The sequence below is a fragment of the Pelobates fuscus genome, chromosome 8 (assembly GCF_036172605.1).
Source record: "Pelobates fuscus isolate aPelFus1 chromosome 8, aPelFus1.pri, whole genome shotgun sequence".
Taxonomy (NCBI): domain Eukaryota; kingdom Metazoa; phylum Chordata; class Amphibia; order Anura; family Pelobatidae; genus Pelobates; species Pelobates fuscus.
The window spans coordinates 11,796,599-11,812,491 of NC_086324.1; the positions used below are offsets into that span (position 1 = coordinate 11,796,599).

The window sequence follows — 15,893 nt, forward strand, 5'->3', positions numbered from 1 at the left end:
TGGAGGTCCTCATGCAGAGCGTGAGGACGTCCAATGTCAGATAACAGACCAACAGACCGTTTAGATTCCGGAAGTTCCCCAGTGGCTGTCTGGTAGACAGCCACTGAGGGCAGACTTAGAGCTGTAATGTAAACATTGCAGTTCTCTGGAACTGCAATGTTATACATTGCAGCACTACGTGGAAAAGGGACACAGCACCCAGACCACTTCAATGAGCAGAATTTGTCTAGGTGCCTACAGTGTCCTTTTAATTAGTTTTTTTGTTGAACTTGCTTCTTGGACAGTGCTGCTCACTGGAGGTTTAATTCTTGTTTCTCTCTTTTCAGTGTTTACAGTTCAAAGCCTTTAACCCCGATGAACCCTTGCCACCCGTAGAACAGCATCTTTTGAACATGCTGGAGATGCCATCAGAGGTTAAAGCCAGGTGTCAGACTCCTCTTCAAAAACTGAAGTCCTGCTTTCCTCTAAAGGAAGCGACAAAGAAGAAGGAGCAGAAGACCGGACAGGATATATTCGAAGAAAAGTAAGTTTTACCAACTATCAGCTACATTGTGTCTGCAATTGGATTGTTCATTCTGTCTGAGCTATAGGTAAGATAATGTGTCTCAGCAGAAGTTGGTGAGATTACAGTAATTCTAGTATAGTGATAGTAAGAAAGTATTACCGTAGATTGGTTTTGTCTCTCTGTAAAATATTAACAGTCAGGAGTGGATGGTGAATTAGTGGAATAGACTCGGGGGTACCTAGTGTGTGCAATTACTTTTGTGACAAATTAGAAATTCTATATTTTTCTAATATGGGCCTTGATTTAATAATTTTGGATAAGCGTTTCACATTATTTAAAATTCTGAAAGGAAAAAAAAAGATGTGTATAGATATTATATATTTTTCATATTTTAAATATTTTTAAAACATAGTTTTAAACGTTTATCCCAAAATATTAATTCATATGAAAAGCTTACCCAAAATATTAGATCATGGCCATAATCTGTTTTTTTATTTTTTTAAAAGTGTGTATATATATATATGCGCTGATATTGTCCGAACACTTGAGTTTGATGTAATAGTTTTTTTATTTCCACTGTGACATGTTTGTTAATATGCTTGGGGTGATAATTCTATCATCCTGATTCATGGCCTCTGTTATTTTAGTGTTTTGTGGGAATTTACCATTAAGCGCAAACTTGAATTTCCTTCAGGCCACTTGCTGGTCCCCTTGTTTGATTACAGCCTGGTTTCCTGACCAGCGCTGTGATTAGCTGATTGCTCACTGCTAAGACTGCTATTGATTGTTCTTCCTCAGTTACAATACACCATCTTCCTCAACTCTGACTTAACAATCTACTGGCGGCTGAAGCAAGCCGTCTTTACACTTCATAGGAACATTTCTATAATTACTGAGTCTTTAATCAGTTAAACATTAGTGCACTCATTACATCCATTGAGAGAGAATGATTTAGTCATTGGCTGGGGCAGACTGGGATAATTGCTGCAGATGTGTTGGCATTTGATAATGCACTTTCTGTTAATCTTTCTTGTATCACAGCATTGCTGCCTTGACCACCACTCTGCCACTTGTCTCTATGTGGGAGACCATGTAAACATGGTAGTGGAATGTATATGTAAAATATTACTTCATTTCCTGAAGTATATTTCTGTAAAGCTGAAATTGATGAGTGGCAGCCGGTTATAGTAAATCCTCCACTCGGCAGCCCTGCCATAGTAAATCTTCCACCCGGCAGCCCTCCCATAGTAAATCCTCCACGTGGCAGCCCTGCAATAATAAATCCTTCACATGGCAACCCTGCAATAGTAAATCCTCCACGTGACAACCCTGCCATTTTAAATACTCCACTCGGCAGCCCTCCCATAGTAGATCCTCCACTCGGCAGCCCTGCAATAATAAATCCTCCACGTGGCAACCCTGCCATCGTAAATCCTCCACGTGGCAACCCTGCCATCGTAAATCCTCCACGTGGCAACCCTGCTATCGTAAATCCTCCACGTGGCAACCCTGCCATCGTAAATCCTCCACGTGGCAACCCTGCCATCGTAAATCCTCCACGTGGCAACCCTGCCATCGTAAATCCTCCACGTGACAACCCTGCCATTGTAAATCCTCCACGTGGCAGCCCTCCCATAGTAAATCCTCAGTGTGTCAGCACTGCCATAGTAAATCCTCTGTGTGGCAGCACTGCCATTGTATATCTGTTTTGGTGTATATATCATGACCCTGCAGTCTCACTGATCTATTCTCTGCCTTTTAGTTAAATGATCACTATAGGATCAGGAACACAAACATGTATTCCTGACCCTATAGTGTTAAAACAACCTTCTAGCTCCCCTGGGCCCCTCATGCCTCCCTAAAAATAGCAAAATCTTACTTTTATTCAAGCCTGAAGCTGTAGTATTGCATGCTGTTTGACTCAGAATAGTCAATATTCAAAACCTGTCTGCTGACATCATCAGAAGTGGTAGCCTGATCCAATCATAATGCTTCCCCATAGGATTGGCTGAGACTGACAAAGAGGCAGATCAGGGGCAGAGCCAGCACAATTCAAACACAGCCCTGGCCAATCAGCATCTCCTCATAGAGATTAATTGAATCAATGAATCTCTATGAGGAAAGTTCAGTGTCTGCATGCAGAGGGAGGAGACACTGAATGTTTGGATGCATTTTAGGCAGCCATGACCCAGGAAGGATCTTTACCAGCCATCTGAGGAATGGCCAGTGAAGTTATCACTAGGCTGTAATGTAAACACTGCATTTTCTCTGAAAAGACAGTGTTTACAGCAAAAAGCCTGAAGGGAATGATTCTACTCACCAGAACAAATTCAATAAGCTGCAGTTGTTCTGGTGACTATAGTGTCCCTTTAAGTTAAATCACTTTTGGGTCAAGAAGGCATTTTTTCCTTGTTTGTTGCAAAATTGGAAGTGCTTCAAACTGTTTTTTTTTTTTTTTGCCTTCTTTTGGATCAACAACAAAAACAGATGTGAGAAAGGCTGAACTTGATGGACACATGTCTTTTCAGCCTATGTAATTATAGTACATGTGTTACAATATTACCATACATTCATTTTTTACATTCTTTCTCCATCTCCCAAAGAAATGAAGAACCTGACGCTAAGAAAGCTAAAACTGAAGATGACGATTTCAATCTCATGCAAATGGCCGATGGGAACATCACATCTGTAAGAGTTTTTATAGCACTCTGTTGGTTCATATCAGATTTCTTAACAGAGAGCTCTAGTATAAATGTTATTCTGTTTTTTTAGACTATTCGGACACTCTGCTAGACGACAAGAAAACCATTAAAAAATCTTTGTCCGTTGCCATCCTGATCTCTAAACTGCAGTCGCTTCTTCTGCTGTGAGATCATAGAGAATCATTGGGTGCCTATTGGGCATGCACAGCAATCACCGCGCTCATCCAATTGGATATATCTCATTTAGTAGTCATGCTGCCATGATGATGTTTGTTGTGAAGGCTACAAATTATTTAATGTCTTCATGATTAAGTGCATCTGATTGGCAGCCTCTAGAGGCACACTGACCAGCAAATGTAAATATTGCCATTTCTCACGCATGGCATTATTCTAATTGTTTAGAGTGCTGTGACAGGGTCTGTGCACCAAAACCACTATGTTAAAATGCAGTAGTTTTAGTGTTTTGAGGGCCCCTTTAAATAAAATGAAAGAAAGTAATCTCCTAGTCGTCTATATTTTCAACTTGACTTTTATGTTTGTCAGGTGTAGTGGCATAAAACTCAAAAGGGCAGATTTAGACTTGTACTAGCAAAAAAATAAACCAAAGTCCGGGGCAAACAATCTGGCAACGGCAAGAGCGAGATTAGACACTCCAGTAGTCCATATACAGGCCGCAAAAGTTCAGCAAAGGTAAGATAGGCCAGAGGTCAGGAAAACTTATGAAATCAGGAATTATTATTTTTATTTATATAGTGCCAGCAAATTCCATAGTGCTGTACAACAGATTCCGTAGTGCTGTACAATGGGTTCCGTAGCTCTCTACAGTGGAATCACAAGTATAATAGGGATAGAGCACAGAACAACTCAGCAATGACCGCTTAGCTGTTCAAGGTTTAAATAGGGTGCCAGGTGTAACACACACCTACTCACACATGCTCCCATAGCACCCTATTGGTGTATGGGGTTGGCTGTCATGCAGGGTTGCCATGGGCGATAATCTTTCCTTTTCCTAATTTCATTCCAGCCGCACATCCTAGGTCTGCCCTTTCGTCATGGAACTATGGCGCACATCACCCAGGTGTCTGTTGTTGCTTGAGAGACGTGACGGAAGGTTGGAGGTTGCAAAATGCCCCTGGGGTTAGCGCATACGCGTGTTCAAGCAGCCGCGATGTGGTATTATATTATGAACATTTTATTGTTGGTTCAGTACAAGTCTCTGTTTAGCTAAAAAGTACACACCAAAATAAAAGGCTCAGAAAAATGAGATCAGGAAGGCCGCTAACGCTTTGAGATTGCCACTAGGAGGAGAAGCCAATAAATTAGGTAAATTGGAAATGCACTCACTATTAATAACCAAGAAGCGTGGCAAAATTTGATCATTGAGCCAAAAAAACAAAACAATTGTTGCCTCATAGAATGTTGTACTTTTCGATCTTACAGAATGAGTTCTGCGTCAGCTGTAAAGCACTACCAATACATCATCCACTCATTGTAATGTGACTGTGCAGTCTCGGGATTAATACTTTATGTGACTCTGCATCTGTCCCTGCAGCTAGGTTTCTCAATGTTCAGCAATTTCATTCATTGAAATAAAAAAAAAAAAATCCTCTTTTCTGTACTCAAATATCTCTGAACAATTAAGAAAATCTTTTTTTTCTTTATGTATTATTATTGCTTTACCACCCTTTAAATTTCTTAAGACTCCTGATAAATTTACCTAAACACAGGCTGAGGCAGTGTTTTTGAACTTCTGTTTTAATTTAAACCGTGTTAAAAATTTGCATCTAAATCTTATACGCTGCCTCCAGCTTGCAGCCTCAGGGGGGCGCCAGAGTTAGGTGGATGGCTTTGAACTCAGACGGTTAATGTTAAGGCTGTCGCCAGCCTTCTGCCGGCTGAGGACTGTGATTGCAGTACACTGGCACTGCCAAGAACCACGGATTGAGTTCTGCTACAATGAGCTAAATCCTTCACACCCGATCAGTCTGGCAGCTCTAATTACGGATAGCAGCGTTTACTCCCAGGCCGTATAATAATGTTATGTATATATAACTAGTGTGAGACGTACGAATGCTCCGCGATGCCTCTGGGCCATCAGCTTATACGTGTACGTTCATGTGGCTAAATTCAGGCACAATGGCTGATACAGCGCTATGGAATCTGATGGCACTGTGTATATAGTAATAATAATGACTGGTTTCAAAGGACACTCCAGGCAAGAAGTGGCCCCCTCTTTTTTATTGATGTATTATAAAAGAGAGTGTTAAGAACAAAGAAAACAATATATTAAATAATGTCAGATAAATTAATAATAAAATCGTATTTGAAGTTCCCAGATTTGTTGCATTATTTTTGCAGCTTCTGCCCCGAAGAAGCCAATCTTGCTATGTTTTAGTGTCCCTGTCCTGATACAACGTTATACATCTGTAAAGTAACTTAAATTAATTTATATATTGCGCAAGCAGAATTGCTAGTCGTTTGTAAAGATTGGAAGAAATATGTATGTAATAATATGGTCTCCTCCCTCACCTGTCAAACAGTTCCTCGGCGTGTACCTCTATGCTAACAATTGAGGGAGTGAGGAGTGTAGGGGAACCCTCCAACAAGCGGAACTTCTGCTCTCTGGCACATCAGCCGCAATGATTTGGTTGTTATTGTTACTCTGTAGCCAGTACTTCTTACAATGGATTAAGGAGACTAGGAACAGAGCAACTGCTGTCTAGGGTCAGACATCAATGTGCTGACAATGAGGGAGAACTGCTTGGCTTGGGGAAGTGTCCCCAAATAGGTCCAATCTATTCACACAGCGGGAGGGACGCCGATCGGACTAGAGCTGAGTGTTTCAGTACTGTAACATCTACAAAGCTCCATTAATAGAGGAAGGAAGTTTATCTCTAACATTTCTACTGATTCATTGCCTTTTGGGAGGTTCAGTTAAAGTGAATCTGTCATTACAAAATAATTGTAACTTTCTATACCAAATACAGTGCTTTATGTGCAAAGCAATAGTTTCTGGCAATTGTAGTTCAACCGCCATCTTTGTAATGTAGCAGCAGTAACGTCATCACATGTAGCTGTTCTATTGGTGCGGGGTTTACAAGCTCAGAAATAATTAACAATCATGGCAACATACCACGTATTGCAGCAATAATCCAAACAGGGTAAAACTCTGCTCTTGCTAAACTTTGTTTAGTTTCCTTCACATGGTAGAGTCATTTCTAAAATAATGATAATATAATGTATCCCTGGAGGCTGTCATGTCCACCATTGACCCTCAGAATGCTGTAAGGAATCCTTTTTGGGAATCCAACATAGGACCCACCCTAACGAGTATTCTGATTTATAGCGCCCAGCTGTACTCACTTAGACTGAAACTTCATACTTTTAAACTGAACCTGTCACAAAAAAGGAGAAAAGACAAAATTGCATTAATGCAAAAAATCTACAGGTAGTGTGATAGTTTTTAGGTGATTACATGTAATGTTTCACCTCCATGGAGTCCCACATCCGTTTTTCAGAATGTTACAGACGTGTAAAAAGAGGAGGCAGGGTTAGGCTTTACCGATTTAACGGTGTGCGTAGTGTTAGCTCACAGTCTGCATCGCTCTGATCCTGAAACCAGGTTTGTACACAGCTCAGTCACAGCTGATTGAAAATCAGTCTGGGAAATCACCTCTGAGACTTGCATGTCAGCTTTGACCTTTCCAGGTGACATGACATTTTGAAGTGGATGTGGTTACCTTTAACACACGTCAACCGCTGGATACCACAGGAGGCTTTGCTGTTTATGTTCTAAAAGGAATATTCTAAGATCAAACCTGCGGTGGAACTTTCTGATTCCCATTGGTACGAGGCTGTCTAAATGACATAAACTTCAATGTAATGTTCCTGGATAAGCTTTTCAAATGATTTAATGTTATCGGATAGACTTTTCAAATTTTGGGGGATATATTAGAATACATCTCATATATGCATCTTTATATATCAGATGTTAAGCAATTTCTCAATATATTAAACATTTATGAATATATTAAATTTTTTTTCAAAATATTAAATAATTCATCCAAAAACATAAAATCATTTAAATAGCTCATCCAAAAATATGAAAATTGTTAGAATACCGTTTTACAATGACAATGCTACAATGGAAAGCAGTTATCTCTCTGCAATAAGCTGATAGTGTAACAAAAAACGGGTTTGACAAATCCTTCAGGAGATTGGAAGACAAGTCCCCTAACCTCCATGGAAATGTTATACAAAAAACCCTGCAGGATTTTACACTCCAGATAGCAATAACACATGACTGCGTTCATTACCTCTCAGAATGCATTCCCTTTCACTCCTTCAGGACAAGTGATTAGGGAAATCCCATTACATCATGACGGTCCTGGCTTGTCATCTTTCCTGAAGGTGTTAATGAACGCAGTATTTTCCTTTGAGTTTCTTGCATGCGTGTTTGCGTAAAGATGGATGGCTTCATCCTGCTTTATTTAAATATTTAATGGGAGATGGACTTAAAATAATACTTTTTGCAGATTTCCTAGACCTTCAGGAGGTTATGTATAAATTCAGGAGCTAAAGTTCTAAATATGGAGCAGTCTCCATGGCAACCAGTGGAATTATCCCGCTGATTGCTAGACTATTAGAATGTTGCCCTTGAATTGCTTTTAATCAATAGCCGTCAGAGTCCCTTAGATTGTAAGTACTGGGGCACGAAAGGACTTCTGCTTCTAATGCCAGGCGGTGTAAAGTGCTTCTGTAATTAGACTTCTCTTTCTTCCACTATGTAGCATTTTATAAATGAAAAATCCCTTACGGATCATTTTTATTGATCATTTTTTAAATAAAATCATGTTGTACCTTGCATATTCAACATCTCTCTAGGATCTAACTGGCTGTCAGAAACCTTTTTTTTAAATCAGTATCTGTCACTGAGGGTTTAAAAGTTGTAATGCAGTTCCAAGATGGCCGCCTCCACAATAAAAATCTTACATGTTCAAATGCTAATCACTGCGAAATATACTTATCCTTGGTTAGATGACAGCAATATGGAAATATGTATAAAATAAAATGTTAAAGTAGCATTTTGTTTGCTGTTTTATTGTGTTGATTATCGGATTTTATTTTTCTAATTGCAGATAGAAAGTGATTTAGGCTTGATTAAAGGGTTACTCTAAGCATGGTAACCACATGGTAACAAGTTGATGACGCAGAGTCAGGGCTGTTTCAATACTCAGGATAGCTCAAGTAAATATACAGGGACAGGGTGAATAATCTATGCAGGGAAGTTATTCAGTTCATTGCATAGTATTTCTGTTCTGTAATGGCATGTAGACAATATCTGATTTGGGTTTCATTTTTTACTGTGTGTTAAGTTATTACAACCAGGCTCATAGTACCTGTATGTAAGACTTTTATAAATCGGACTTGGTAGAATTGTAGTTCACCTCTTCTGGGCAGATGTTTTTATCCAGTGTTGGTAAAGTAAGCAATGAGCGTCCACCTGCCTTTTGCTGATACATTGCTAAGGAAACACTGCGCCCCATGCCAGAGGAGTGATTCATTGCTCTGCCCTTGCAGTCTGTGCCATTTCCCACTCATGCCAAATCTGTGTCATGAAGATTGAGTGCAAATGGCTCCATTTTAGGCAGGACTCTGGGTGCATGGAACGCATGGGTTCCTTAACATTCTGTGAGTCACTGAAACTGTCGGACCTTGAATTACAGATCCTCAACCATCCTCGTGAAACGGCATTTATTATAAAATCGTGTCTTCATCACAAATCTTTCCGGGGTGGGGAGGGGGGGGGGGACTGTGTGTGTTCTCCTGTCATTTTATTTTTTTATAAATCCTTTAATTTCTGAACAGTGTATTGTGGGGAATTGAAAACCAAATTTGCTACAATTAAAAATTATCCAACTCATTTATATTCTCAATTTGGCAATTTTTTTGGCCCAGATTTAGCAAATCCAGTTTTCATTTTCAATGAATCTAAGTTCACTGTTCTGTTTCTATTGCATTCTATCTGCACTATGTCTGCTCACAGTACGTGCTAAAGGCACTTTATGAGTCGCTATTTTTAAAACACACGTCTCTCCTGTCTCACAGTGTGCTCGGCATGACCGAATCATTGTGCAATGTGCTTGTGGTACTAATGTGAACAAAAATAAACAGAAATGTTACTTCTGGATAGAAATACGATAAGACAGAGGATTATTTGTATGGGGGCGGAAATGATATGGAAATGAATATTTCCTTTATTGTAAGATAGTTCTTTATTGATTGTTGATGCTAGTCAAGTGCAGAATGTCATTAGTTCCAATCGTGAAAAGCTAATAATGTCCAAATGACAGCCCGCAATCCAACTGTGCGGTTCAGTGCCTCCCTTAGCACCCTCTAGGTTGTAGGAATCTGTTTATTAAAAAAGGATTTTTACTGTGGGCTTTAACGCTTTAAATGCCACAGATGTGCCAAACACATTGCAAACCAATGCATTAGGCACATCTCCGCAAAGAGTTAAAAGACTTGAGCAAACTGATTATCTTATTAACATTAGACAGTCGCAATCGCTTTTTACACTGTTTGCATTACTAACAAGAACATTTCAGAGGTTTTAACAAGGAGCATCCTGATTGCTCTTCCAGTGTTTTTGTGTTTAAGTTTAAACATGTTTATTTAATAATGGAGATTGTGAATATGAGAGTTGAGAGTTCTGTTGTGTTTTTTTCAGGTGGGCAGTGTCAGTCCAGATAAAGATTTCCGTTTGTTGGTGAGACAGAAAACCACAAATTTCAAGGATGGTAAGTTATTCTCTCTCTTTCTCTATCTCTCTCTCTCTCCATTTAAACCTGGAGATATCAAAGCAAGTACCTCCCATAAAGCATGGTTCAGTTCTCCTTGCTGTCTTACTTGACTGATGAGATCCTGTATAATTATTAAAGGGACACTATAGTCATAAAAACAACTACAGCTTGTGGCATTTATTTGGTGAGTAAAATCACTACCTTCAGGCTTTTTTGCAGTAAACACTATCTTTTCAGAAAAAAATGCAGCGTTTACATTATAGCCTATGGATACCTCCAGTGGTCACTAGTCAGATGGCTGCTAGAGGTGCTTCCTGGGGCAGTGCTGCACAGTGTATCCACCCTCTGCATGCAGACACTGAACGTTCCTCATAGAGATGCATTGATTCAATTCATCTCTATGAGGAAATGCTGATTGGCCAGGGCTGTGTTTGAATCATGCTGGCTCTGCCCCTGATCTGCCTCCTTGTCACTCTCAGCCAATATTATAGGGAAGCACTGTGATTGGATCAGGCTACCACTTCTGAGGATGTCAGCAGACAGCAGGCATGTCAAAGGCAGACAAAAGCTGCAAACTTGAATACAAGTAAGATTTTACTATATTTAGGGAGGCAAGATACAGCCAGGGGGGGCTAGATGCTGGTTTTCACACTATGTATGTTGTTTCACACTACATGTTTGTGTTCCTGATCCTAAAGTGCTTCTTTAAGACAATCAGCTGCACCATAACTTGTACAGGCCCTGGCAAAGCACTCTGGGATTTTCTTGATTTCTTGGTATATGCCCTGGAAAAAATCTGCTACCGTTTTGGAGCAGTGTGTCCCTCAGGGCAGCAACAGCCATAGAGGAAATGGCATTTCTCAAGTAATGGTACATTCCAGTGGATAACTAAAACATATCTAATGTTCTGCTTTTAGTTTCCTAAATAAATGGAATGCAAGTAAGTCCTGGCACAGCTTGGCATTCAACGCAAATCTAAATATCGATTGATATTCTTGTGCATGACCTGTGATGCTTGAGACTAGGAAATCATGGCCAGTATTCAGAACATTCAGAGACGATGACTACATTTGTTTCCCTGAAGTAGAAAGTCAGAAAATAACATTTGAAATAATAGAGAAAAACTAATATTTAAGGTAATTTTCTTTTTTTAATTTTGTTAAAGCTGTGCTTTAATACTATTTTATTATATTTCACTCATGGGATGTACCATTTTAAACCATTTTAAACCACATTGCATAGTACTTTAATTTAGAAATATTAGCAATTTGCTGGTCACAATAGGATTCTCTCAGAACTTCACTTATGTAGGTCAGTGGTGAAATAACCCAAATGAATCCATCAAGGGTTAAACTGTGCATGAAAAAGAATAATACGTTTAAATATTTGAGTGCATTGTGTTGGGGCGTCTGTTCTGCCCAGGACTGAGTACTGAGTTACATCTAGTAAGGTGCAGGAAGCCTTATTGGGAGAAGTCAGTTATTTTATTATTACCTTATGCTTAAAGCAAGCGTATGATGGTAGAAGCCACTGCCAAAATACTGCTTTGCAGGTGTCTGCTGTGTGCCATCAAAAAGAGAACCGTGATGCACAAGGGCTACGGCAGTTGCATTTGGCAAGCTAAGTGTTCTTTGAGGCATCCCTGCTGAGTCTTAACCGCACAATACTATGGCATGATTACACGGATCAATAGCTGTATCCTTACTATGAGGATCTAGGCTTTCATAAAAGGAAATCACGCCGAAAGAAAATGTTGGCCTTAATGTCATTTTTCTTGCTCCAGTTAATTGTTTATTGGATTTGCTTTGTATTGCGGTCCATACAATGACAATGTGTCTGTGCAGTTAGAAGACATGATCTTAAGTATTGAAAACAAAATGTGGCAGAAGCATCAAAAATCAAAAGTAATGAACAAGGCGATTGGGGTTTCTGATTTTCTTTTTTTATTGTGCACCTCAAAGCATTCTTGCTAGATGTTTTCTTTTTCTCCTCCTCCCTTACAGGACCACTAAAGTCACCTGGTCCACTTCTTCTCAATTAACTAGTCTGGGTGCAGTGGTCCTGTCGTTTTAACCCTGTGGCCTCTAGTGGTATCCTTATTGACAGCAACTAGAGGGGCTTCCTCCTCCAGAACCAATTCAAACTCGGTCTTGGAATCAAATGATGCTGATAACAGCATTTGATTGAAGGAGTGCAGCATTTGGCCTTGCGTGCCTAGTTTCAATCTCGTTTTGCATTCGTGCTTGTTTAGAAGCAAAGGATTGGAGGTGTTCGGGGGTGATGTCAGCTTGGAAGCTGACATCACAGGATGTGGAGCTGGAGGCTGTAGCGGAGGAACCAAGGTGAGTAAACATTAGTTAACTTTAATTTTTTACTTTACAAAGGGGGTGGAGAGAAGACAATATATGGCCCCGAAATAACAATTGCGACTAATCCAAAATATTTCTCTCTCCCATTCTTTATGTACAGCAGTTTACAAATTAGAACCTTTATTTTACTCTCTGAAAGCTCCAATAGCCCATACTTTCCTTTATGTATATTACGAAAACCAGCATTCAGAAAAACAAACAAACGGGGCTATACAGAAGCAAATTGAATAAACTCATTTTTTGACAGAGCTGCTTTGATTGTTTTACGTGGAGTTCTCTTATTCAGGCTGTTATTTTTTAATTTTATTTTTTATTATGTACCTGTACCTGGTCTCCAACCAATCACAAGAGACCTTTTGCATGTCACTTTGAATCGATTGAATTGTCAATCTTTTTACGATTCTCTCGATAAGGTGGTAACATTAAAAAAAACAATGGCTTCCTGACAAGAACCAGCGCTCTATGCACACAGTCATTGCTTCTATGCAATCTGAGTGCCTGGGGTTTTAATTTAACACTCCAGTGGCGCAAAGGTTTGTAAGGCAGTAAAGGAGCAAAAAGGGGACAGTAAAATGATGTCTTTATGACTTGTTCATTTGAGATTGCATCATTTAGTAGTCAAAAAAGTTAAAAGTATTAAGTTAAACTCTGACTTGGGAAGCCAAGTGTTAAAAATGGAAACCGCATTCATTAGTGATGGCTGTAAAAAATATTTATATACAGTAAGACAACTACGCTAAGCATGTTAAGGACCATTAAATCTATTAGACAAACTTGCATCCAAGATAATAAAGTAAAAAGAGATTACTTAATGTGTTGTATTATTTGACACTCACTGATCTTTATTACTGTATTGCTTCCAGCCACGGCTTGCTTGTTTAAATGCCTCTCTCTTTACTTTGTATCACTTATTTCACAGAACAATGAGGTGATGTTTTAAGAGCAATAATGTCCTTCGGTCTGAAAGTTTGAAAATGAGCCAGGAGCATCTTATTTGTTACCTTTGCAATAACCTCACTTTTACTACTTTGCCACAGAATATGTCTTTAAAGCACCCCCCCCCCTCACCTGTTACTGTTTGAAATCAAAATGTCTAATTTGTTAATTGCTATGTACCTTGTGTGACATCCAGTGACCTGTCTCCATATATCACACCTTGTTTTGTACCCTGCTGACATTTGTCAGAGAGAGCAGCTCAATATTTAAAAGAAAATAAAAATAGTTCCCAGCAATAATGGCAGTCTCCCCATTGCTGCAGTTTTACACGCATTGTAATTGCCGTTACAGAAGGAATTATAGGTTTTTTTTGTTTTCCCATTAGAATGTTTTTAGTGTACATTAGTTTCATTATTTATGCATTTGCATTCACAGATCTTGTCTTTAGTAGAACATTTGGATTACTACTTGTGTTTTGTGCTTATTCTGCATCTTTTTTTACATTTATTATTATTCTTTTTCTAGTGAGCAATCAGCTGATTAATCGTATCAACGAATGCTTGGAAACCAAACAGACGCAGTACTATCTGAAGGCTATGAACTGTATCAAAGCATTCCGAGCTGAAGCCGTGCGGGTAGGTGCAATATTCCCATAGTAATTATTTTTTTAAATAAATAGCTCTTGACGTTTTTTAATATTAGCTGCTAAGTGTTCTCCACTTTTATTTGATGCCACTTTTGTCCGCGCACGCTGACGTCCATTGTGTTGCTCAGTAATGGCCCAGGTAAGACAGAGCTGCTAAGGATTAGTCCTTTATATGTTCTTTATATCCTGAAAGGAAGACAGTCATCACATACCTATATCTCTAAATGTCCAGGTGACAGAGTAACAGTCATTTCATAACGTTTTAGTATTACTAAGAGTGCATAATATATTCAAGATTTTTCAAATGCAAAGAGCTTACACGTGACAATTTAAAGGTTAAAATATAAACTCTAACAAGCTGTTTTTTTAATATATATTTCTATTTTCTTGCTACATGGAAGATGTCTCAGGTTCAACTCTTTAATGATTTCCTTCAGTCCCTGAAATCGAAGACTGAAGGCAGTAAATTGATGGAATTCTGGGAAATCGTTGTACAAGGTACATACATATGTGGATTATTTTAGAAGTGACATTGAATTGCTAGTTGTTATAGCTGCTTTGGTAAAGAATGTGTGTGTTTGTTAATATTGTGTGTTTTGTTTTATTCTTTTACTGTGTAAAAGGCTTTTTTATTGTTCCAACATTGCAATAACGTTACAGAGGCAAACTAGTCTCTCATCTGCCCAACTCTTTACTTTCTGTCGCTTGTAAACTGCGTTCACACTCGTTCAAAAGGAAAGGGATTATGGGAGTATATGCGGTCTGGTTCATGCTATAAAACGCAAAAGGAAGATGGGGAGCTAGAAGACTGTTTTGTCTCTCACAGGTTTCTGTAGTATAAAAACATTGGTTATAGGTAACCAACAATTAAAAGAAAAATTTATATTAACACACATTACAAACATGCCCATTTTTATTCAGTATTTTCATTGAGGGGGATACAGAAAAAAGAATAGGGATGGTTATCGGGGTGGGGGGGGGGGGGGGAATGATATACATAGCAACTTTCTTTTTAGAAGGGCATGGCTCCTGACCTAGGACATGGTATAGTGCGTGTGGAAGAGCCTGAGGTTGCTCCGACCTTCACGGGTATGTAAGCATGTACTCTATGTGTAACACTCTCTCTGCCTGTCGGGGAGGGGAGTGTGCCTCCGATACGTCGCAGTGGATATATATGTGTTTTTTTTTTGGGGGGGGGGGGGGTTCTTCCGACATTACTTGGTTGCCTGTCTTGGTTGTTAGTGTTACATATTCATCCCGTATTGATTTAGCTCTCTCTGTGAGTGGGTTTGCCCTAATACATGTATTGGCCATAGCTGCATACTCCCAATTCTTTGAGATTTGTGAGATAAGGGCTGTATAATCTGGTGGCAGTGTGGATTTCCACGCTCGGGCTATAAGGAGAACTTGCATTTTTTTAGTAGTGATTCTGCTGTGAAGACCACACTATATATATATATATATATATATATATATATATATATATATATATATATATATATATATATATATATATAAATAAAAAATTAAAGGAATGTCACACACACTAAAAAAGTACAGTTTTAAATCTTGCCATCCTTACACAGTGCTCTATTGTAAACTGCACAACCTGGGTACCAGTCCATTTAAATGTTTAGGCTAGCATTGTAATGTTAGTGTCTGTAGATAAACCATTGTAACTGTTGGTAGATATTTCAGCCCCTTTACCTGTTCAGTCCTATAGTCTTACTGCGCATTGCTTGCCTGTCAAGAGCTCAGTGAAGTCGATGGAAACTGATGTTTTGTCTGCACGTCCACATCCCTCGCGAAGCCTCTCAGGGTATCTTATGTTTGTCATGCTTCTCATTTCTGTCTTTTCACCAGATGACATTTCCCTGATCACGAGTGAAGAATCGAAGGGTAGCTCTGTGACTCCTGAAGAAGCAAAGCTGG

At 39.1% G+C, this 15,893-nt stretch overlaps 1 protein-coding gene across 1 annotated transcript in view; it reads left to right on the top strand.

Annotated features, from left to right (window-relative positions):
* The window catches only part of XRCC5 (X-ray repair cross complementing 5), a 35,602-nt gene that overhangs the window by 17,637 nt on the left and 2,072 nt on the right, over positions 1-15,893 (top strand). Inside the window, exons 14-19 of the mRNA XM_063429240.1 lie at positions 327-523; positions 3,109-3,193; positions 9,938-10,007; positions 13,841-13,950; positions 14,363-14,459; positions 15,825-15,892. Coding sequence (XP_063285310.1) covers positions 327-523; positions 3,109-3,193; positions 9,938-10,007; positions 13,841-13,950; positions 14,363-14,459; positions 15,825-15,892 — 627 coding nt within the window. The remainder of the gene's footprint in view (positions 1-326; positions 524-3,108; positions 3,194-9,937; positions 10,008-13,840; positions 13,951-14,362; positions 14,460-15,824; position 15,893) is intronic.